General features: G+C 42.1%; 1 protein-coding gene across 1 annotated transcript in view; it reads right to left on the bottom strand.

The window, feature by feature from the left end:
• RBM20 (RNA binding motif protein 20) overlaps positions 1-6,882 on the bottom strand; it is a 194,563-nt gene extending 187,681 nt beyond the window's left edge. The window contains exon 1 of the mRNA XM_025397142.1: positions 6,637-6,882. Coding sequence (XP_025252927.1) covers positions 6,637-6,830 — 194 coding nt within the window. The 5' untranslated portion in view covers positions 6,831-6,882. The remainder of the gene's footprint in view (positions 1-6,636) is intronic.
• Between the last annotated feature and the right edge of the window lie 17,842 nt (positions 6,883-24,724).

The following is a 24,724-nucleotide window of genomic DNA, read 5'->3' as shown; positions in this document are numbered from 1 at the left end:
AAATATGTACCTATTTCCATGGCTAAATTTAATTGATGTGGGACATATTCTGTATCAGGTGATGGAGGAAGTAGATGGGGGAGGCATTCTACATTGGTGATCACTCCACAAGTTTGCTAAGATTTGCACAGGAGCCACCTAATTTTGTTGTTGGAAGAAACTGCAATTGATCATTTCCAATCCCTGGAGAGGCTAGATTAATTGGCTTGTCCAGGTCACTGACTCCCAGTTCAGAGTTTTTTCCTCTCTGGCATTCCTCGACAGAAGCCCAGTAATTAATTTAGAGCAAAGATGCTCATTTTACACCTGAAAACATCAGACTGATCTTAAATCATTCTCTTCAATAATTAATTCAAAATAAACCAAAGGAAGAGATTTAATGAAATCAATGCATCTTTAAAATATATATTACCTAGTCTACTCCTGACACTTTAAAATATATATTACCTAGTCTACTCCTAGACTACTCCTGGAGGGCAGGTTGAAGGGCAGGCCTAACAAAGCTTAAAAACATATTTGGGAAAGAGTCTACAGACAAGTTGCAAAACCAAAAAGTATTTAAGATGTCCAGACAGCAGCAATTGGAGGTTTCCAGGTGTGGGCCAGAGTGGGAAGTGGTAACTGAGAACCGATGGGTCATTAGTGTAATCAGGAGAAAGCAGGTGCAAAGAAAAGGCAGAAGCAGGTGGCCCTGATACAGCCTTAAAGCAAATACCACAGCCTTAAAGAAATACCGCAAAAGTGGCGTGGAAACTATCTTCATGGGGTGATAACCACTCCCAAACACATGCATGACCCTCTCCCTTTTGTTTCTGAACACATGGAAAGATTGATTTGTCCAACTGAGCTTGAGTTATCAATACATCCTCATGCAAGTTGCTTAACTGCTCCCTTTTTGCTCATAAAGTACATTAGCACCAATATGTGCCATCTCCCCTGCAGATCTGCTGTCAGCAAGTTGGAAAAGTCGCCTTAGAAACCATCAGGGACTTACTTATCTTATAAAATCCATCAGGAGTTGTAGGGAAGAGGAAGATCAATCAACTTGACTGTAACTTCCACCGCGGTCAAGAGTTTATCATATTAGACAGATATACGCAACATATCCAAAACACACACAAAGTATTTGGAGGGGGGTCCTCCTCGCTTTCACCTCCTCCCCCAACAGCTGGCAGTGATAACTTGTCCCCACACTAGCTGTGTGTAAACTTCGAAGACTAAAATCTTGTACAGCTCCTTAGTCGGGTGGAATTTAAACAGTGACCACCCATGGAGCCAGTCAAACTATCAGCTCGCCAACAATACCCCCGTGGTGGTGTTGGAAACCAAATGCACATTCCTGATTCAAAAATATATCGTCTTAATTAGGATCAGAATCTGCCAGTCTACTCACTGGTAGGAACAAGCAGTATTAGGCATCCAGGATAACACACATATTCTCAAGATCCAGCCAGGTTCTTTAAACAGAAAGGGAACTGCCGTGCGCTCCTTTCTGCAAACCACTAATTGCCATCCTTGCCATGATTCTGGAATATGCATCATTTTACTTAATGCAAAGCTTTTCAACACTCTATTCTAAACACAGCTACCAGTCACTCACACCAGCTGCAGAGCCACAGCAATTTTCCCTGTTAAAATACACAAAATAATATCAGTTAGACCATCCCCAATTAAATAATCACTGTGGCAGGAAATAAAAATCAGATTAAGTAGGATTTTGTAGTATAGGAGACCATTCAAACTTTTGTCTGGCAAGGAGACCAGGACAGATGAAGGGAGACGGGAGTCCTGCTTCTGAACTTCTCTTTTGGGTTTTAACTCTAATATCTCAAGCTTCTTCCATTCTTACTTTCTCTATTTAGTACAGTCCATTTTAATTTCTATCCCTTGATTAAACCCCAGTTCCCAACATTTTGGGTATTCTTGTTTATCAAACCTGTGAATTAAGCTATATCAATCTGTTCACTTGAGGACTGGTTCTTGTGGCCAGGGAAGAATATTAAGTTTAAACTGGAGTCAAGAACCTAAAGCCACAAAAAATAAATAAATAAATAAATCAAAAGAGAAAGAACCAGGATAATGTGGGATCATTTCACTATGAGTCAATCCTGGTTGGGTTTTTTCCGCCCCCTGGTGACTATTAGGACAGGCAAAGAGATCTTAACAGATCAGAGTTCCCTTTCCAGTGGACAGACTTGGGTTTTTAAAATTATTAATTAGATAAACTGCTAAGGAGGTAGCAAAAGAAAACATGGATAGAAAAATAAAAGGGGTGATCAAATTCTTCTTCTTTTCCCCCCTACAGCACTGGCATTAGAACGGCTCTGTGTGCACCATATGCATAGCCCTTTACTGTGACTAATAGGAATAATGTACTACATTTCATAATACTGATTTCTTTGGCAATTTGAGAAAAACTCACAACTAAATGACAGTATATACTATGTAAAAATACTTATCACAACAAACCCTCAAGCAAAATTTCTTTTTCTGATAAAACTTTGGAAAGCTTTCTAGACAAGCAAAAGAATGGTTCAGGCTGCTAAGAAAATAGCCCCCGCTCTTTTCTTCCCTGTTGGGGTAAAGGCTTAATCCTCTCAGATGGTTTCCCTGCTGAATGCTTGTCTTATGTGCAGTTTAAGATGGTATTTAAAATTTTCAAAATTCCTTCTACAAGTGTATTCCTATTTCCCCTAAAAGTGGGCTCACACTGATGTTAACCGGCACAGATGTTAGAAATTCCATCCTCTTTCCAGAAAGGACCAAGTATGAATGCAAGGCAATGTCCCTTTTTAGCGAATTCTTATTTCTTCTCCCTGGTTCTGGATGTAATTGTCAGCATACCCACCAAAGCGGGTGAACATCACACACAACCTCCCTGCACATGACTCCCTAACGGTTACATGGGGATCCTTCTGCAGAATGTCTGTAAAATTAGAGTCTGTAAATCGGAGCTGCTACTTATAACGTTTTCTATTCTGAGTGAGGGGAGCACTTTGCTCTGAAAATATAGACAGCCAGTGTTCTAATGCTTTACAGAAGACTATAAACTTTAGAGATCAAAGCTGGATTCATATTTTCATTCACTACAAACACACGCAGGTGACACTAGCTACCAAATGCTAAACCAAAACTTTTTCTATTGTTTGTAATTATTTTTATTCACTGCTTTAAAAATAATGTAGAAAAAAGTGTCATCTATACTCAAATTAAATATGCAACCTGATGTCACGCATTAGCCAGGAATATTTTGCTGCAAATCAAGTAAGTTAGGAAAATCCCCTATACATTAACTTCATAAGAGGGGTGCACATGTTTGGTTTCTTTCCTCCATGACTAGTGGTATACTTTGTGGATCCATCTGACAGCTAACTGCAACATTTCACACGGAATTGAGTGGCTCTGTTTTTATTCTAATGAGTGCTTTAAAACTTGCAACCTAAAACTTAAATTTCTGACATTCATCAAGGTTAATAAATAACTTCTTGTAAATAAAGGATTAGGCTTGATTTTTAAAGCTCACAATTAAAACAAAATAATTTTAAAAATAAAACATTGTGTATGTTGGAGGAGATAAATCCTTATAAAACATTCACTGGAATGTTAATGTTTTCTTATTTCTGCTAGTACGGAAAAAATATATATTTGTTAAGTTCTCAAATTATTCTGATTTCCTAACTTATCCCAAATCTCCTCTTAGGGTATTATTTATAGTTCTTGTTTCCTAAATAGCCTAAGTCATGTTTTATATACAATAACGCCTCTAAGCCAATTTGGAGAATGCACATTTAAAATTAAAATCTTATAAAATATTAATTATCTGTGTCTATACATGGCTGATAATCTTTACCGTAAGAAGAGTAGAAAAGGTATGGATGATTCTTAATGGAAGCTAAAAATACAATGATAAGGAAATGAAATCATTGTACTCCAGAGAAATTAACTCTAGATGCAATCTTCATAAGTACTAAGACTGGCTCCCATAAAACAAACAAAATCAGTCTCATTATTAGTCATCACACTTCATGTGTTTATCTTTGTAAATGTAGCACACAGCAGTTCTCTAAAGACCAAATATAACATGTGAACAGGAACTGACTTTTATTATAATTGTTACTATGGTTTATCCAAAGTCATTGACTTTTATCTAAAATAAAAACCATTACTAATAAAAATCAGTAAACATAGACATTAAGTGGAAAAATGTTTGTAATCTTCAAACACACTATGCAACATGAAGAAGATTGATGTCGCCATCATTTTGAAAGCAATCAAAACTTCTCCTCTTACGAGTTACATAACGACCTCGCTAAAATAACTAGAAAAAAATAGAGGTTCTCTAATAATATTTAATATATGTTCCACCAGAGGAGAATTTCATCCAAAGCTGTTGCTCACAAAATTCCCCAAATCAACAGGCAGACAACTCATTTTGCAGCCGAGCGCAGTAGCTCCACTATATTTTCTCAAAGATGGCTGATGCAAACCACACCTCATAACTACATAAAAATGGTTGCTCAGATGGAATTATGCAAATGCAGTTTCAAAACAACCTGCTCAAATTTCGGCACATTGAAGATGGACCTATGAAGCGTTTGCGACATTGTGTCTGGTTCCAGTGGAATTTCAGTGGGTACTAAGGAGAGCACAAACTCCAAATCATCCTTACAAAGAAAGACTGAAACGTCAGTATGCAAACATCCAATCCTATGGGCATATTCACAGCCCTGGGTCCTGGTCCCTGAACACTGATCCGTCACCAATGTAAAGCAAGGAGAGCAATGAGGTGCTTCTTGAGGTCTATATCCTGCCCTTCAAGTAGAAGGGGCCATCTTTGAAAAGCCGAGTCTTTTCTTTTAAAATTAGCTATTCCAAAGATGGGATTTTCAAAATGGGGGATGAATTTAGAGGGTAAATTATTTATTATATGAGGCAAATAAAATATACTTTAAATGATCCATTTCCATAAAATGATATTTATTTTCAACTTGGCAGTATTTCATAATCAGATAACCTTCTACAAAGACCTTTCTGTGAATATAAAGTTCCCGGTTTTCTTCTACTTAGAAGTAAATAATAGAAAAGTGCAAGGTGATTACAATACCAAAGCAATTTCAATAAACTTCATATGCAGCCTGATTTCAAGCCACAAGGCACTGCCTCCATACGAAGTACATCAGATGTTTCCAAATTAATAATTGGCCAAATTGGATTTTTCACTAAGTAAACTTTAAATTTTAAATAGTTTTTCTCTGTTGCTTTATATTTATATTAAGGAATAAAGATAAATTTTAAGTATTGATGTACATAAATTGTCAATCATATTTAGTATTGGCTGAATAATTTGCAAAACAATAGAAAAGAATAATAATATGAAATATTTTCATTTTGGAATAGTTGGAAACTGTTTGTAGTTGAAAGTTATATAAAATATCCAATTAAAGCAAAAAGTTATCACGAGTGGAGATTCAGTATTCCACCAGTCAAAAAGAGGGAACCATTTTGTTCTGAAATACGATACCAGCGTTTTCTAACATTAAACTTGAATTTGCGCAATTCTATTAGACAAATCAGTCTTCAAAACAATAAATACTTAACTGCTATTTACTTCCATTTACACCCATCACTGATTCTTTCTGTTACTAAGTTTTATTACATTTACAGGACTCAAAGCATCAGCAGAGCAGCGGAAAACCTCTGCTCTGTTCCATGAGGGTATATTTTGCTGTACTTACGTGTATTCATCTAGTGTTGTCAGTTTCGCAGAGGTGCTCATCATTCACTTTCCTACACTTCTTAAACTAGTTTTGAAGACTTCATTACAAACTGAGTAAACCCTTAGGAGAGTAGAGATCCTTCAAATAAACCAACATTCTAGGCCTTAAACCTAGAATCACACGCAATCTCAAAAGAACAAACAACACAAAGCATCACTGTTTTTACTTCTATGTCCCTCAAATGGGCTGAAAGAGCCTCTCGGGGCTTGTTAACCACCCTCAACCTTCTCAAGCATTGGGAAGGCCGACCTGAGAATTCACGACCCAAGTCGCACGGGTCACCCGAGTCACAAGATGGTAACATTAATGGAAAACGGTTGCGTAGCTAAACTCTTCGAAATGGCCTTCTTGAAACGTGGCTACACTTTCAGGGCAAAGCAAAATATGTTGTTTACAAATTCTCACCTCCCTTTTCACCCCAATGTCACTGGTTGGTTTCAGGGGCACCATGAAGGGTGGTTTAATTTTTGGCATTTTACTTACACACCCTCACGCGCGCGCACACATTCACGCACGACTCTCCATTCCAGCGTCCTCTTGGGACCAGAAAGATGACACAGTCCCTGGGCCATTTCCCCCCAATCTGAGCTATTTTAGTTCAAAATATCTAGTACCATCCCCGAAGAGACGAGAAAGGAGATAAGGAAATACAAAATAATTTTCCCTAAAGAACTTGGCTCCCCTCTTTCCAGCCTAACAGCCAGAAGGACACCGACTCTGCCCAGAGGGGGGACGAGAAAACTTCAAACCCAAGGGGGGCGAGCGAAGTTCAGCAGGGACGGGAGATGAAACCACAAAGGGGGCTCTCGGGGTGCGTCTCCAGGCGCACCCCTCGTCCCTGTTCCCTTCTCCCTCTTACTTTTGGATGATCTGAGGTAGGCCGGCTTGGGGCGGGGGCGGGGGCGGGGGCGGCGGCGGCGGCGGCTGCTGCATCCCTCGCGGGCCGGAGGGTGCCGGGGACGCCCGGGCACCAGGCACACTGCAGGCAACTCTGTCCGGCTGCTCCGGACCGCTGGGGTCCGCGTCCTGGCTCATGGCTGCTGCCAACACCATGCGGGGCGAGACCCGCCCGGGATCGCGGCGAGAGAGCTCACGGGAGGGGCGGTCCTGGGCCACGGGCGCTCACTGGCCGGGGTCCCCGTGCCCAGTCCCCTTGTCCTTCCCGGTGGCGCGGGGAGGAGACGCGAGGGGCGGGGAGGAGGCAGTCCCGGCGGCGCCGCCTCCTCCTCCTGCTGCTCCAGCTCCTCCGGGCCGGCCACGCGGGGGCGGGGGCCAGGGGGCGTCTCCCGACCGGCTGGAGCTGCTCTGCGGCCGGGGGTTGCTCAGCACCAAGCTGGACCCAGGAACTCTGCCCGCCGACCCTGGGCGCAGGAAGCCGGGAGGAAGCACGGTGTACGCCACCCGCCACAGTGCACCCCCAGGGTCCGGAGCCCAGCGTTCCACGGCGCAGCACACCGCGTGAGGAAGGACACACACGCAGCCCGCGGCCCGCCGCCGCGCTCTCGCTCCAGCCGGGAACCGTGCGCGCGGCCTCTCGCAGCTCCTGCCAAGCCGGGCGGACCGAGAGCGCCCAGGACGTCCGCGCGCATCGCCCATGCAAAGTGTGCCGGGCCTGACATCTGCCCGAGGCTGGAACCCGGCCAGCGCCACTCGCGCCTGAGGCACCCGACCCCGAGGGGAAGAAAGCCTGGAGTCGCCCCGAGGTGGGACTTGTATTGTAACCCAGGTCTCAGATGACCATCCCCGGGGCTCTCCAAATTGTCAGTTCTAGCTGCTGATTTCAGGTGTCCCCGGAAGCAGCCGGTGGGGCCACCGTGGGTTTCTGGTTTCTTTTTCTCTTCACTTAAAAGATCCCGCCACGACCCTACGAGCGCAAAGACAAAACCATGCGTACATTTTATTCTTGTTATTTATTGGCCAAATCTCGGCGGAAATGTAAAGGATGAAAAGAGAGTTTGCCGACATCGTACGGTCACCGTCACGCCCTCTGAAGCCCTGTTAATTACCCTTGTTCCCGCGTGCGCCCGTCCACCTGCACTCACCGGTTCACAGCTGTGGATGCGGACATCCTGAGGCCTTTCAAGGCTGAGAGCCACCCCGCAAGGTGCAGCTTAATGTCCTGGCACGTGGGTGCGAATATGCTAGGCACCTGACGCAGAAATGTCTGCGGAGCAGAGCAAAGACCGGAGAAAGCGGCCGCCCAGTACACCTCACCGGCTGTCCGGCATACAGGAGTTCTAAGTCCTGACGCCAACACCCCCGGGAAGTAGAGAAAAGCGTGCCTTGGGTGCCTAGGAAACCAGAGCCCAGCATGCCCCATGGCCTGGAGAGGAGTTTGCTCAGGGTCTCCACCCAACTCACCTTCCTCCTGCAACCACGCGGAGGAAAATTCTGAAAATGGATTCCCTGAGACCTGGCAACTCCTTGAATTCCCTAAAAGACGCTTTCATTTCTCCCCAGACTGAGTTTCCAGCCTCAGGAAACTGCGCCTCCGCCTCCGTTGATTTCTGCCATCATTCTCTCTTTCTTCTTACTTCTGCCATCATTCTCTCTCCTTCCTTCCCTCTCCCTTTTTTTTTATCTTCCTTTCTTCCTCCTCTAATATAAAATGACACTGTCAATTCCTTGTGTTCATAAAGATCAGTTTGCCACAATTCGCAAAATTGAGTCTCACAAAAACAAACAAAAACAAAACAAAAACGTGAAACAGGTAGGCTGGTCCGAAGGTATGTAGGTAGCTCAATTCATTGTTCTGTTCGTTACAGATGGAACTTGTTCTACTCTTTCCCCCTTCTCCTTAATGCAGTTGAGGAGGAAAAAAAAAACAACAACAACAAACCCTAGTAAAGAGGTGTTGATTGTTTTTCCCATTTCACAAATGAGGAGGCATTAGCGTGATTTGTCGGGAGGATCCACAGCTAGTAAGAGGCTGTAAGAACCAGAGTTTTGTCCATTCTCTGAATAGTTAGCTCATCATCATCAGTTTCCATCACTAAATTCCTAACCGTGGTTTCCTTAAATCTCCATCCTCCACCCCATATTCCCACCCCCAGACTTCCTTAGTGAAAGGAAATTACTTAAAATTAACATTGCAGCTCTCCCAGAAATAAAATTAAAACTTTTTCTGTGTTTGCACGGAAATCTTTTTCTCAGAATCCTCCAAAACCTTGATGGAAAGAGCTTTGCGGTCAAAAGGACCTGTTTTCGAGTCCAGACTCTGCAGTTTACCAGTGGAATAGTTCAAATTCTCTGAGTGTCAGTTACCAAATACGTAAATCAGAACTGATGAGATCCTGTCTTGGAGAGTCTCTGTTAGGGTTAGGGATAATGTGTCTTGCATACTTTATGCATAAGATGTTCAATCTGGCACTTACTACAAACATAATTCTTTATATTCCAACCTTATAGCCAAATATTAATACAACAGATCTCAAACCCCAGAAAGCTGACAGCCTGGAAGTCACAACATCGATATAAGTGAGTCTATTCCCGTTACATTTTTATTGGCAAAAAAAGAGGACCATGTTATATGAATGCAGCTGTCTGAGTCTCAAAAATAATATCCTAGCATATGTGATAAAATAAGAAACAATGGATAAATCTAGGTATTCACTGGGCTTTTTTTGCATCCTTTCTGTAAGTTTGAAATTTTCAAAATTAAAAACATGGAAAAAAATGAATGATTCACAGGTGTTTTTCAGAATGCCATCTCCATGATTATAGCTTAGTATTTGCGATCCGCATGTTACATAATAACTGAACTTAGAACAGATTTGAAGGGAGAGGGCAACACAACAGCAAAAACCTAGAGGTTTTTCATGTCCTTCCTCAGATCCCACAAAATGTTTTCCAGGATGACATTGAACAAGCCTTCCATTTTGCAAGTCAAACATAAAGTATATTCAAAAGTTGCAATGGTAAATATTTCTAAATGTTTCTCACTTGTCTCCTGGAGGAATGAAAAAGCATAAAGAACCCTAGCTGAGGCTGCAGCCCTTGCGTTGATCTGCCCCTGGTCTCTCACCACTCCCCTCCCCCAAGCATGCGCTTCACCGTGACAGAAGCCAGACAAGTGTGAGTCACCTGACTTGACAAATGGGAGCGTGACTGAGAGGTGAAGACTGGTAACACCTCTCTTTGTTCCTCTCCGCAGAAGCATCCTGTCCCTCCTTGACCTACAAGTGAACTACAATCAGGTGGTGAGGCTATTGCTGTTTGTGCATAGGTTTAATATTTAACAAGCTGCTAAGTATTTTCATAGTTTATCTTACTTTATATTCACAGTAACCCCATGAGCAGCAACTGTTAACTCTGTTTTATAATTAAGAAAACTGAAGCTCAGATGGCTACAAGAATTTGCTGAAGGTCACCTAGCTTTTAAGAGCCAGAAGCAAGACTGCAGGTAGGTTGGTCTGTCCCCAGAGCTCACCCACTCTCTACACTACCTCAGTGACAGAAGTGGAACTGAGATCTTACCTGTCTTCTTCTGCTGTGATGCTGCTGTGAATATAAAATGCCACCTGCATTGTGATGCAACTCTGCTACTCATATCTATTCAGATCATTCAATCAATAGGAAATATCTAAACTGACCCTTACAAATAAGAAAATTCAAAGAAATGACGCAACCTGCTGGGAGGCGGTAGAAAGGGGTAGAAAAACAACCCAGGTCTCTATTATACTAGGGTCATTCTCAAACTTACTGGGGACTCTGGCACTCTGGCTTGTCCCATGATGTTAATAAATAATCCAGGCACTGGTTCTAGGAGCTTTCTCACACCTTATTTCATTTAATATCACCATTTTGGAGAAACTTGAAGAACCTGCCCAAAGTCACTGGAATAATAAACAGCAGAGCTGAGATTCAGACCCTGGCCTGAATCGCTGTGACCCTCTGTACCCTCTTCAAAGGGGAAATATAATAGCTTCCTCTCAGTTGATTGTGAGCATTCATCTCTGCAGATGAGCTGATGTGTACGTGCCTGCGGCTGTTCAGCATATGTATACTATCACTGTTATTTTTAAACAACAGTTTACTTTGTAAAGTTTGATGACATAGACATTCTCATACACTATAGGTGTCAGTTGCAGCAACTCTTTGGAAGTGAATTGGATTATTTATTTATTTATTTATTTATTTATTTATTTATTTATTTTGAGACAGAGTTTCACTCTTGTTGCCCAGGCTGGAGTGCAATGGCGTGATCTCGGCTCACCGCAACCTCTGTCTCCTGGGTTCAAGCGATCCTCCTGCCCCAGTCTCCCGAGTAGCTAGGATTACAGGCATGCGCCACCACGCCTGGCTAATTCTGTATTTTTAGTAGAGACAGGGTTTCTCCATGTTGGTCAGGCTGGTCTTGAACTCTCGAGCTCAGGTGATTCGCCCACCTCGGCCTCCCAAAGTGCTGGGATTACAGGCGTGAGCCACCGTGCCCAGCCAGAATTGGAACTATTAAAATTGCAACAAGGGAAACTGACTCAGCAATTATCCTCCTAGGAATTTATCCTATGGGTTTATTTGTAGCAATAATCAAAGCTACATGGACAAGGGGATTTATTGTGGCGTTGTTCATAATAGCAAAAACTAGAAACAACCAAAGTGCTGCACAGAAGGGTGGCCTTACAAAAGATGGTCTCTATTACAAAAGAGTACAATGTAGCCCTTAAAAAGGAGGAGGTAGGTCTGTATGCACTGCTAGGGAAAGAGACCCAAGGTGTATCATTAAGGAGAAAATGCAAGTTTCTCAACAGTATTGCAGTATGACTAAATGTCTGTAAAATCAAAGAGCAGAGAACATTTCTGGAAAAGTTATACAAGTAATTTTTTTTTTTTTTTTTTTTTTTTTGAGATGGAGTCTCGCTCTGTCGTCCAGGCTGGAGTGCAGTGGTGTGATCTCGGCTCACTGCAAGCTCCACCTCCCAGGTTCACGCCATTCTCTGGCCTTAGCCTCCCGAGTAGCTGGGGCTACAGGCACCTGCCACCATGCCTAGTTATTTCTTTCTTTCTTTTTTTTTTTTTTTTGTATTTTTAATAGAGACGGGGTTTCACTGTGTTAGCCAGGCTGGTCTCAATCTCCTGACCTCGTGATCTGCCCGCCTCGGCCTCCCAAAGTGCTGGGATTACAGGCGTGAGCCACCACGTTCAGCCAACAAGTACTTTTTAACAGTAAGTACCTCTGGAAATTAGGATAGGGCAGGAACCTTTTCCTTGTATGACCTTTTATACTGTTTGAATACTTGAAATAAAATTTTATTGAAGTACATATGCTATTAGGGTTTTTGCTATGAACATGTCATTTTTAAATTAACCAATGACAACAAAACTTAAAATTTTGTTTTTTCAACTAGTAATCATTAACAACAATTAGTATATCAATAAGAGTTTTGCTTATGTATTTATTTTTTGGGATGGAGTCTCACTCTGTTGCCCAGGCTGGAATACAGTGGCGCCATCTTGGCTCACTGCAACCTCCACTTCCCAGGTTTAAGCAATTCTCCTGCCTCAGCCTCCTGAATAGCTGGGATTACAGGTGCTTGCCACCACGCCCAGCTAATTTTTGTATTTTTAATAGAGATGGGGCTTCACCATGTTGGCCAGGCTGGTCTCAAACTTCTGACCTCAAGTGATCTGCCTGCCTTAGACTCCCAAAGTGCTGGGATTACAGGCGTGAGCCACCACACCCAGCCAAGATGTTTAATTTTAAAGCAAAAATTCATGTGATGGAATGGAGAAATACACTGGATAATATATTGTCCAGTCTTAAACACTGTCCTTTTATCCTAGCAACTCCATTAGAGACAGTTAAATAAGTAAATCATTAAGTTGCTAGCAGTCACATTGATACAGTTATAAGCTACTAATCTGACAATTATGAATACATACGAAGCAGTCTACCATAGATCATCTTTGCCATAAGATAGTAACTGTTATCTGGGTATTACTATTAATAGTTGTCATTACTTGCTTTAGAGACAGAGTCTCACTCTGTTACCCAGGCTGTCAGCCAGGGTGGAATGCAGTGGCACGATCATGGCTCACTGCAATCTTGAACTCCTGGGCTTAAGTGATCCTCCTGCCTCAGCCTCCCAAGGAGTAGCTGGGACTCCAGACATGTACCACCACGCCTACCCAGCTAATTTTTATGTTTTCTAGAGACAGGGTTTTGCCACGTTGCCCAGGCTGGTCAAACTCCTGGCCTCAAGTAATCTCACCCCAGCCTCGCAAAGTGCTGGGAATACAGGGGAGCCACCACACCCAGCCAACAGTTCTGTTTCTTGAGTATTAATCTGCCAGGCTGTCTTGAGCACATATTTCTCATTTAGTCCTCACAGTCACCTTAGTGGGTGGTTGGTTTTTTTATACCCATTTTACAGATAAGGAAACAAAGGCTCATGAAGTCCAACCACCTGGCCAGCTAGTAAGCAGAGGAGCTGCGGATCTAACCCTAGTCTCTATTACTCCTAGCATTGAGTTTTAACTACTTTGTGTGGTGTTTCTTGATATAATGGGGCTTTGAGACTGGACACTCCTCTGCTAAATCCCCAGGGTTTGGACCTCTCTGCTGTCTCCAGTATCCCATCCCTTGGTTTTCCATCTCTCCATACTTCTCGGCTTCTCTTTTCTACCCCTCTGAGGTAGAAATACTTACCTCAGCTTGACCTATTGGCTGGTGCCTCGACCAGAGTATGATTTTTGTTTGACTTGAAGTCCGTGGAATCTCTACAGATGTTTGAAAGCAATCAGAAAATAAAATCCTGTCCTGGCTTCACAAAGGGTCACCGCTCTCTGAAAACCCAGGAGAGACAGTGGCTGAAGGATGCTGTTTAAAAATAATGTGGTTACTCATGGAACTGGATGCACATCTGAATTTGAAGGAGACAGTCAGGGAACTTTAGCTGAGGAAAAGTGAGGACATGACCCAGGAGGCTCTTTTCTGCCCGACAACTCACTGGGAACTTCCCTCATTGGCTTCAGGGAAAGGCTTAGCCTCCATCCCTCTGGTCAGGAATTTATCAGCCGGGACTCTTGTCCTCTAATAAGCCCTGCAGGTGTTGTATCCTACTCAAAGTAGCAGTTGGTTGGGAGTCAGGAAACTGCGGTTCTAGAGCTTTAGGTATATATCCAATGTCCCTGAACAGGAAAGCAGTTATCCCAACCACAAGTGACATCAGCATCTTTGCCTCTCCTAAAAGCATCACTGCTCCGAGCCCCGGGTGGCTAGAGCTCTCTCCTGCCACTGCTTGTTCGGTACCTGGCGACAAACCAACAACTGCAGATTGCGTCCAGAATCCCAGGGGCCCAGAGCAGCAAGGGGCATGGTTAACCAGGACATGGCTTCCTGGAAAAGAGGAGTTTTGAGCTATGCTTCCAAAGAGCCAGAGAATGACTTTCTGTCATTTGCTGTTTCCAGGATACATAATACAACAATCTTACTGTGTATTATAAAGCAAGTTGCAGCTGAATGTTCTTGGAGGGGGGATGGGAAGTGATGGAGGTACGAAATGAATGTGGGAGAAATGTTAGAGGTAGCTAATTGCATGACTTAAGTTCCGTGGGGCTCTGCACCCCCTGTGGAGACCCAGCTTCCACAAGTCGTGCTTAATCCCTGGGGAATGTCACTGTCATTCAGAGGCCAGTGGTGTGACTTTAGGCCCCAGCCAAGCAAAACAGCACTTCTCAGAGGCGGGGGACTCCTTTATCCAGCCCATCCCCCAGTTGCCTCCTCTGTCTCTCTTATCATCCCGCCTGTCTGTCAGGCCAGTTGGTCATCAGAGAATAAACATCTCAGGCTGTTTGCCCACCAACTCCAGGATCAGGTGACCATTATGGAAGGCAACACCGGAGGCCTCTGCATGCCAGAGTGACGCCAGGAACAGTGAGAGCCTGCAATGTGCTGACCTCACTGAGTGGGCACCCATGCAGCTGGCTGGGAGTAGACTAATGCCACTCCCTGGTGTGGCCCATTTGGTCATCCCAGGGCCACCCCACGCAGGAGACCCTGCCCCGCTTCCTCTCAGCACAGACTCTGGTGTCAGAATAACTCCATTAGAAATCCAGCCCCAAGGTCTGCTAGTCACATGATGTTATGCAAGTTACTCTACCTCCCTGAGCCTCAGTGTTCCCATCTGAGAAATGGGAATAATAGTGTCCACATCATGAGGTTACTGGGAGGATTATATGTAAAGCACTTAAGCCAGTGTCATCTAGCATATGACTGGGGCTCAGTAAATTGTCATTGGCTGTTTTTATGGTGATTACTGGACTGTCCATTGGGAATATTCAGTAATCATAATACACAGTCCCTTAAAAGAGCTTGCTGTGGGTCAGGAGGTCAGCCACTTTCAGCACATATAAATCCCAGGGGGAAAAGAACATTCCCATTAGGAACGCTCAGTAATGATAATACACAGTCCCTTAAAAGAGCTTACTCTGGGTCAGGAGGTCAGTCACCTTCTGCACATATAAATCCCAGGGGGTAAGATACGGGCCTCGGCCTCCCAAAGTGCTGGGATTACAGGCCTGAGTCACCCAGTCTGGCCAATAGTCCTCTATTTTGGTAACACTATCTTAATACCAGATGAGCAAGAATTATATTGGAGGTCTGTACTCCAGAGGGCGAGAACTTAAACCTCACAAAGATTCAGGGGCTTGCACATTCGTGGATTGATAAGGACCCAGTGGTCCTAAGCAATCCACCTACCTCAGCCTCCCAGAATGCTGGGATTATAGGCGTGAGCCACCATGCCTGGTCCATTGTATATCTTTAAACTATCTCTTTTGCCCATCTTTATATAGTTTTTATCTTTTTCCCCTCAATGTTTAGAGCTCTTTATAAATTAGGGAGATTAGACCTTTGTCTCTGATAAAGATGGTTTATTATTTGTCTTTTCTTATTGTTTTGTCTTTTCTTTTTGTATTTGCCATGGTTTATTATTCATCTTCTCTTATTGTTTTTGCCGTGCCAATGTTATTTTATTTTTATGTAGTAAAATGTATCAGTTGTTTCTTCTGTTGCACCTGCATTTTGAATCGGAATTAGAAAAAGCTTCTAAACACTGAGATTTTTTTTTTAATTCTCATGTTTTTTCTAGCATCTGTATGATTTAATTTTTTTACACTTAGATGTCTGATTCATTTGGAGTTCATTCTGGTGCACAGTGTGAGGCATGGAGCCAGTTTTATCTTCTCCAAATGGCCATCCAGTTGTCCCAACACCACTTATTGAAAGGGCTCGCTTTTCTTCCAAGATATAAGATACCATCTTTGGCCAGGCGCGGTGGCTCAAGCCTGTAATCCCAGCACTTTGGGAGGCCGAGACGGGCGAATCATGAGGTCAGGAGACCGAGACCATCCTGGCTAACACGGTGAAACCCCGTCTCTACTAAAAAATACAAAAAACTAGCCGGGCGTGGTGGCAGGCGCCTGTAGTCCCAGCTACTCGGGAGGCTGAGGCAGGAGAATGGCGTGAACCCGGGAGGCGGAGCTTGCAGTGAGCCGAGATCTGGCCACTGCACTCCAGCCTGGGCAACAGCGTGAGACTCCGTCTCAAAAAAAAAAAAGATACCATCTTTATCATATGCTAAATTTCCATATATACTTATGTCTAATTCTGGACTTTCTATGTTTTCCTAATAGTCTTCCTGCTCACTTATCAGTTTTAATTAAGATCTTTTGTAATAATATTTGTTATTTGACAAGAATTATCTCTTCTCACAGTTCTTCTTTTTGGGGTTTTCATAACTGTTCTTGCATTTTTATTTTTCCATATGAGCTCTGCAATCAATTTTCTAGAAAAAAAAAATGTGGTATTAAAAGAAATAGCCAGGCGTGGTGGCACATGCCTGTAATCCCAGCTTCTCAGGAAGCTGAGGCACAAGAATCATTTGAACCCGGAAGGCAGAGGTTGCAGTGAGTCAAGATCGCACCACTGCACTCCAGCCCAGGTGACAGAGCGAGACTCAGTCTCTAAATAAATAAATAAGTGGTATTTTTATTAGGGTATTGTTAAAATTATATATTGTCTTGAGGAGAATTAGACCTTTACAATGTTGAGTTAGTCCCATCACAGAACAAGGGATGTCTTTTGCTTTGTTCAAGTCTATTTTTATGCCTTTAGGGAGTATTTTAAAGTTTTCCTCAGAAGTTTTGGTGGTTTTAGTGGTATCAGATAAAATACTTGACACTTCAGCAGATCAAAGCAAAAGCTTTATTACAGAAAAAGTAATACTAGGAGGGAGGACAGAGCCAAGCAAATCATCACACTGACACCAGCTGCCAGACTCACAGCCCAGAGGGACAAGAGATATGGAGCCAGATGGGCAACTAGCCAAGTCGGAAGGTGGTACCCATAGCACCTCCCCCGGAACTAAGCACCACCCTCATAGTACCTGGGCTTGTAAGACCCTAGGGATTGTAAGGTCGTTCTGTGGGTGGTTATGTTGAGAGCCAAGTTTGTCTATTACATACCATGTTTTCTTATTTATAACTATCTAACTCATTTATTCCATGCTTAGTGCCACAATAGTGGATCAACAACTCCCTAAGGGATTACGTTGGCGTTCCCACATAATTCACACTTTTCTTCTTAGTTTGTTCCTCAATATTTTAAGCTCTTTAGTTTGTATAAAAATAGGGCTTTCTCTTTTATTATCTTCTCTAACTGGTTATTGTTTATATAAATATAAATGTATATTTGCGTATTTATATTTCTATATTATTTAATCTGTATATAAAATAATGCATGTATACCCACAGAATTATTTTGCTTGTTTTAGTTTTATCATTACAACTCTTGAGTTTTCCAGATATTCTATCATGTCATCTACAAATAGAGCTTTACTTTTTTCCCTGTCAATTTTTATTCCTCTAATAGTTTTCTCTTGTCTCGTTGTATTGATTAATATCTCGATTATGTTAAATAGTAGTGTATATGTGGGCTTCTTTGCCTTGTTTCTGATCTCATGTGTTTATCTATTAAGATGCTGACTTTCCTAATATGTACATTTAATATATATATTCACATCTTTATATATACATTTATTGTATTAAAATGAATTCTTACATTGGCATTGTGTGGAAAGTTAAAAAGACATGGAAAACGCCTGGTGCGGTGGCTCATGCCTGCAATCCCAGCACTTTGGGAGGCCAAGGCGGGGAGATCATGAGGTCAGGAGTTTGAGACCAGCCTGGTCAACATGGTGAAACCCTGTCTCTACTAAAAATACAAAAATTAGCCAGGCATGGTGGGTGCCTGTAATGGCAGCTACTAAGGAGGCTGAGGCAGGAGAATCACTTGAACCCAGGAAGCTAAATTTTGTATTTTTAGTAGAAATGGGGTTTTGCCATGTTGGCCAGGCTGGTCTCGAGCTCCTGACCTCAGATGATCCACCTGCCTCAGCCTCCCAAAGTGCTGGGATTACAGGCCTGAGCCACTGTGCCCAGCCAATTGTCCTCTATTTTTATAACACCATGTTAATACCGGATGAGCAAGAATTATATTGGAAGTCTGTACTCCAGAACGTGAGAACTTAAACCTCAAGAAGATTCAGGAACTTGCACATTAGTAGATTGGTAAGGACCCAAGGGTCTAGGGTCTGTCATCCCCTCCAGAGTAAAAGGTAAATCCTTTGCAGTGGCCTCATCAACCTCTTTCCACTTTCAAACTTCTACTTTCCCCTCTGAATAGCTGGTACAATGTCTTATAAGTGTCTGATGTAAACTGGGTGAGGATCAGGATCAATCTATATGTGAAATATTACCAAAACTTTGAAAAATTTTTGATAACATGGATAAAAGAAAACCAAAAGCTCTAATATTTTCTTCTTGCATTCCAATGGATTGACTTTTGAGCCTCATTTTTGGAAGTCAATTGAATAAATTATTACTTTTATTTTATTTTATTTTATTTATTTGTTTTGAGAGGGAGTTTTGCTCTGTCACCCAGGCTGGACTGCAGTGATGCAACCTCAGTTCACTGCATCTTGTACCATCCATCATCCAAAAGGAAACATAGAGAGACTGCCTTGGTCCATCTATCCAGTGATAGGAAATGCTGTCAGCTTTCTTGGAATGAGGCACTGCCTGGGAAAGGATTCTGCAGAAAGTACAGGCTGGGCACGAGTAACTCTGCTACCTGGGCCATGTGACACAGAGAATCCTATGGCACGAGAGGCGTTTATGGAAGGAAAGACATGTTGAATCTATTACAAGCCCTAGTAGGGGGATCACAATGTAGACACCTAGAGTTCTGGAGCAAGTCATGACATGTGCAGCAGAAATTTACAGCATTTGGAAACTAGTTCCTAGTGGGTGATTTGGCCCTGGTAGAGACAGAGCCTCTGATCTTGCCGACCACGGAACATCAAGTGACTATGTGACAAGAGCTGCTACATTACATTTCTACTGTTGTGTAACAGATTATCATAAATGTAAGGGCTTAAAAGGGCACACATTTATTTTTTCACAGTTATGCAGGTCAGAAGTCCAGAATGGCTCAACTGGGTTCTCTGCTCAGGATGTTACAAGGCCAAAATCAAGATATTGGCCAGGTTGGGCTCTTATCTGGAGGCTCTAGGTGAGAATCTGATTCCATCTTCATTCAAGTTGTTGACCAAGTTCAGTTTCTTGTGGTTGTAGGACTGGAGTCCTCATTTTCTAGTTGACTATCAACGGAGGGCCTCTCTCAGCTCTTAAGGCCACCACACTCCCTCTCAAGTGGCTCCACCATCTTCAAGCAAACAACAATGCATCAAATTCCCCTTATACTTGAAAAAGACTTGAACCCACCACTAGAACCTTTAGAGTAAATCCAGCACACTCACTGTTTCTCACAATCTAAATTATATAACTCCTATGCTTAGAGAATTGGCTCCTTCTCTGTTTATTAGCAGGCTGTGCTTCAGCTAGTCAAGTTATATAATCTCTGGTTTAGTTCCTGATCTAAAAAAAAAATAAACATATAACACCTTATAGGGCTGTTGTGAACATCAATGAAATAACACTTATAAAGTACCTGACACATGCAGATGCTCAGTTAATGAAAGTAGTCAAAACCAGCACCTTCACCACCACCACCATCATCATCATCAGAACAATGAAGACATGAACAATGCTGTTTTAGGCCTCTTTGGCCTAGAGAATGACAAGCCTTTGGTAAAGTAACCATGGAATGAAAATAGTTTGGGGCTCCAAATCCTAATGTATCTGAATTCCTGGGATCCCTGGAGTCCCAAGTTCCATTAAAGCATCATGGGTGGTATGTGTTTGGTGGCCCTCTGTCTTAGTTGGTTTGTTGTTGCTTATAGCAGAACACTGAAACTGGGGAATTTATAAAGAAAGAGAATGTATTTCTTACAGTTATGGAGGCTGAGAAGTCCAAGGTCAAGGGGCTGCATCTGGCAAGGACCTTCTTGCTGATGAGGACTCTCTGAAGAGCCCCTAAGCAGTGTAGGACATCACTTGGCAAGAGGGCTGAGTGTGCTAGCTCAGGTCTCTCTGCTGCTTCTTATAAAGCTACCAGTTCCACTCTCATGATAACCCATTAATTCATTAACCTGTTCATAAGGCCCAATCACCTCTTAAAGGCTCACCTCTCTAAATAACGCCACATTTAGGATTAAACTTCAACATGAGTTTTGGAGGGGACATTCAAACCACAGCACCATCATTGGTTTTGCATGTGGAAAATTAGTGGCCATTCAAATCATTCTACTTTTCTGGTCTTAATTGACAGTTGTTCTTCTGATATTGTTGGGATGAGGTAGGCTCCCTGCTTTGTGCTACCACAGCAACAAGAACTGCCCTCATCACCACTCTGTCTTCTAATTGCCTCTTGCTGGCTACATATTCCATGAGACTGTGAGTGCTCTGTGAAGGTGAGTGTTTTTGTCCTACTCAGCATTGTATTCCCTGGATATAACACAGCATATGATAGCATAGCAAGTGCTAATTAAATACTTGTTCAATACATGAATGAATGAATGTCCCCCAGCTCTTTTAATCATTATACCTAACAAGGCAGAAGGAATTAAGTGAATTAGGGACATTATTAGTACATAGTAATTAAAAATGATAATCATAACCATTATGTAGAAACTTAAGAAAACAATTATGTAAGAATGCCAAATGATAGAAAAGTTACTTAAACTCCTTTTGGCCACATCCAGAAAACGAGGCTATCAACATCTGCAATATTGGTTTGTTGTGATAATTAAAAGAGAGAAAATAGGTAAAATATTTAGCATGGTGCCCAATATGAACATGCGTTTCATAAATGGTAGTCATTTTGTTGTTGTTTATAATAATAGTAGGTGAAAGAAAAAAACAGAATGAAAATAGTTATTCTGGAGCTTATAAAATGATAGTTCCATAATTCTATATCTTCAAAGTTTCTATAACTTCAAATTCTATTTCTATAAAAATAACTATCACAGATATTTCTATTTCATCATTAAAGTCAAAGTGACCTGGGTTTATTACCAATTCTCTGAGCCCCATTAATAAAGTAAAAATAAGTATTATATCCTACTTGCTTTATAGGTCTTCAGTCAATCAAATACATTTCTAAATGTGAAAGTGACTTGAAAGTAGTCACCTACTTTTTTCCAGTTCTGTCCTGCCTTAGTTTTCACCTCTGGTGTCCTTGTGATGGATGCACTGGCCACAAGGGAGATTCCATACAAAAAGGGAGTCAGTAGTTGGAGTGAAAATCAGTATGGGGTTGCCCATGACTTCAGAGAGTCAGAGTGGCCAGCCCTGGAGAGGATCTAGGGAGCAACCCCAGGGAGTGGGTTCCTACAAAGGGAACCTGGAGATGACTGGGAAGTGGAGACATCTTCTATGCTGGATTCTGGGTTTGGAAGGGCTCAAGAAAATGACATGAAGACCCAGGAATGTAAAATATATATACCCACGGACAGCATCCTCAGACCACCAGGGCTCAACTGAGGCATGTTTTTGCTCTAAACTAGCCCTAGCTTCCCACTTCCCATACCTATGCCACCCACAGGCCCCAGCCTATTATTAGTATTGGCTGTGTGGCTCTGAATGACGTGAGCCTTTCTTTGACTCTATCCCCAGGCTAAGAAAAACATAGGTCTTGGCTGGTTAAATTCTGCATCTACAGAGTCATAGCAACTGATCAGGACCATGAAGGTTATTCCTGCTGCTGGATGTGCTGCTTTCTGGCTCCAGAAATAGCACGCATTCCCTGCCTCTGTGGGTTCTACCCACTCCCTCTGAGAATACACAGACAGAAGTTGGATCAGGGACCACTCATGCTAAATGTAAACAGTTGGGTGTATTTGGAGTCCTTTTGTTTTAAAAGTCCAGCAGCTTCCTTTGCACCTGTTGGCAGAGTGTCAACTTTCTCTGTTTCATTCATGTTGCATGGGAGAGTCAATCATAGCTTCAATTACAAAGTCAACAACATTTGGGAGACCCTTCCAGGCAATTTCTCTTAATCCTCGTAAAAACTCTACATAATACAAGGTAGGTATTATGCCCATATTAGGAACAAGAGAACTGAATTTCAACGAAGTTCAAAAACTTGAGCAGGAGCACACGGCAGAGCCTGGATTCAAAGCTAGGGCTTTGGCCTACTGAAAGCCTGAACCTTTCTACAACACCAGATTATAAACAGAGAATGTTGGGACTTTAAAGATTGCTTTGTAAGTTTATACTTTGAGGCACTACTGCTGCTCCAAGCACATAAGAATAATAAATAAAATATGGAAAAAAGGTAATCTTTGCTCAAAAGCACAATGAACATCTCCATGGACTACTCAAAATGAACCTGAAAAACAATATTTTTAAGCAAATGAAAAAATCTAACCCTAAAAAAAAGCCAACAAAATCAAACAGGAACAAAAATTTAATACAGATAAAATTAAAATAATAAGATTACCTAACAGCTACTGTAAAATATGTTTAGGTTGCTCAAACTAAGAAATAATATGCATATAAGAACAAAATAAAGGCCAAAACAGGCAGAAAAAAGGAGAACAGGTGAGTAATGAAAAAGAACCAAGTAGGAATCTTGGCAAAAAAATAGATAAACAAAAAAGAGTGTTGCACTTTTGGCCTCGATGGATTAACAGAGACCGGATTTACCCTCTTGCCAGAAACAACAAGAAAAACAGAAAAACATGACACAATGGTTTTCAAGACACTTGACATTAGGAAACAAAGAACGTGATCCCTGAACAATGGGAGGCAAACAAGATGAGCCCTGTTATTACTACAGCTTACTGCCTTGAGAAGGGTTCCAGGACACAGTCCAGGGGTAGCGGGTGGGGGGTGGTGGGGTGAGGGGGTGGTAGGGTGTAGGGAACTAAAAAGCCCAGTAGCATTTCTGATTTGAGGAGACAGAGCTGAGAATCTAGTAAGACCAAGATGCAAGTGTTCATAGGACAGAGTACCAGAGGGGAGAGAACTGCACAGAGACTGAAACCCAGAGATCTCCAGAGCGTCCCTCTCAAATATCCAGCAGAGTACTAATCAGTGCACGTGTGTGAGGTCAGGAGAAGAATCATCTGAAAGGATCTGAAAGAACAGTGTTCAGCGCTCACACAGCACTGGCAATAATATCTGTTCCTACCAGAGAGAATGGAAAAACTCCAAATTCACAGGGCACTGGGTAGCGTATTCAAGAAGATCTTGCCTTAGTCGTGAGGAATAATTAGCCTAAAACTGAGTACTTCTCTGGGTTCACCTTAAAAATCATAAAAGCAAGATCTAAAAGCATCAAACTGTTTCCAAGTAATAGTTGGAACAAAGTTCAATAAAGTTCAAGATTTACAGGGATACAAAAATATCCAGCACCTAACAGGGTAAAATTCACAATGTCTGGCATCTAGTCAAAGATTACTAGGCATGCAAAGAGGCAGGAAAACACAATCCATTATGGGGATAATAATCATTCAATTAAAACCAACCCAGAAATGGCACAGATGTTAGAATTAGTAGAAGGCATTAAAACAATGATTATAACTGCATTCCATGTTTAAAAAGTTAAGTAGAAACATGAAAGATATATAAAAAGATCCAAATAGAACTTGTAGTGATAAAAATTACAATGATTGAGGAAAATAATAAACATGAATGTAGTTTCATCAACTCTAACAAATGTACCACTCTAGTGAAGAATGTTCACCAGATAATGGGGGAGGCTCTTCACGTGTTGGGACAGGGAGTATGTGAGAAATCTCTGTACTTTCCTTTCAATTTTGCTGTGAATCTAAAACTTCTCTAAAAACAACATCTTTAAAAAACATATTATGTACAGAGGAACAAAGAAAAAGATGACAGCAGGTTTCTTGATTTCTCTTCAGAAACAATGCAAGCGAGACGACTTGGAGTAACATCTTTAAAATATTGAAAAAAAATTGTTGACCTATAATCCCATATATAGCAAAAATAACTTCCGAAACAAAGATTAAAAAAGTCATTTTGAGACACAAAAGTTGAAATAGTTTATCACCACCAGACCCATACTATAGAAGATGTTAAAGCAAGTTCTTCTAAGGTCACTCAACCAATTAGGAGCACAGCCAGGATTTGAAAACAATAAAATCAACCACAGCAAACATTCAACAAACATTGGCTTATGGAATAACAAAAGACACTCACTCAACCTTCACAACATCCATATAAGGTATGCATGACTTGGCCTCTCTTTATAGATGAAGATACTGAGACCTGAGAAGGTGAAGAAACTTAGCCTAGCGCACACACATGCCAAGGTTCAAATTCAGGCTTCTCTGAATTTGAAGCGTGTGATCTTTTCCTCGTATGTCAGTCTCTTGGGGGCTCCAGCAGAAAGTGGACCAGAGGGTCCAGCCTCTCTCTGGGAAGGTACTGGCAGCTGGAGATCTCTGTCTGGCCAGCTAAGAGCCCAGATCCTTAGATGGTCAACCTGACTTCTCAGGCTGAGGGATTCAGTGAAGGAG

Source organism: Theropithecus gelada, chromosome 9, assembly GCF_003255815.1.
Source record: "Theropithecus gelada isolate Dixy chromosome 9, Tgel_1.0, whole genome shotgun sequence".
NCBI classification, from domain to species: domain Eukaryota; kingdom Metazoa; phylum Chordata; class Mammalia; order Primates; family Cercopithecidae; genus Theropithecus; species Theropithecus gelada.
The sequence above is the reverse complement of the archived record's forward strand: the minus strand, read 5'-3'. Positions and strand labels throughout refer to the sequence as shown.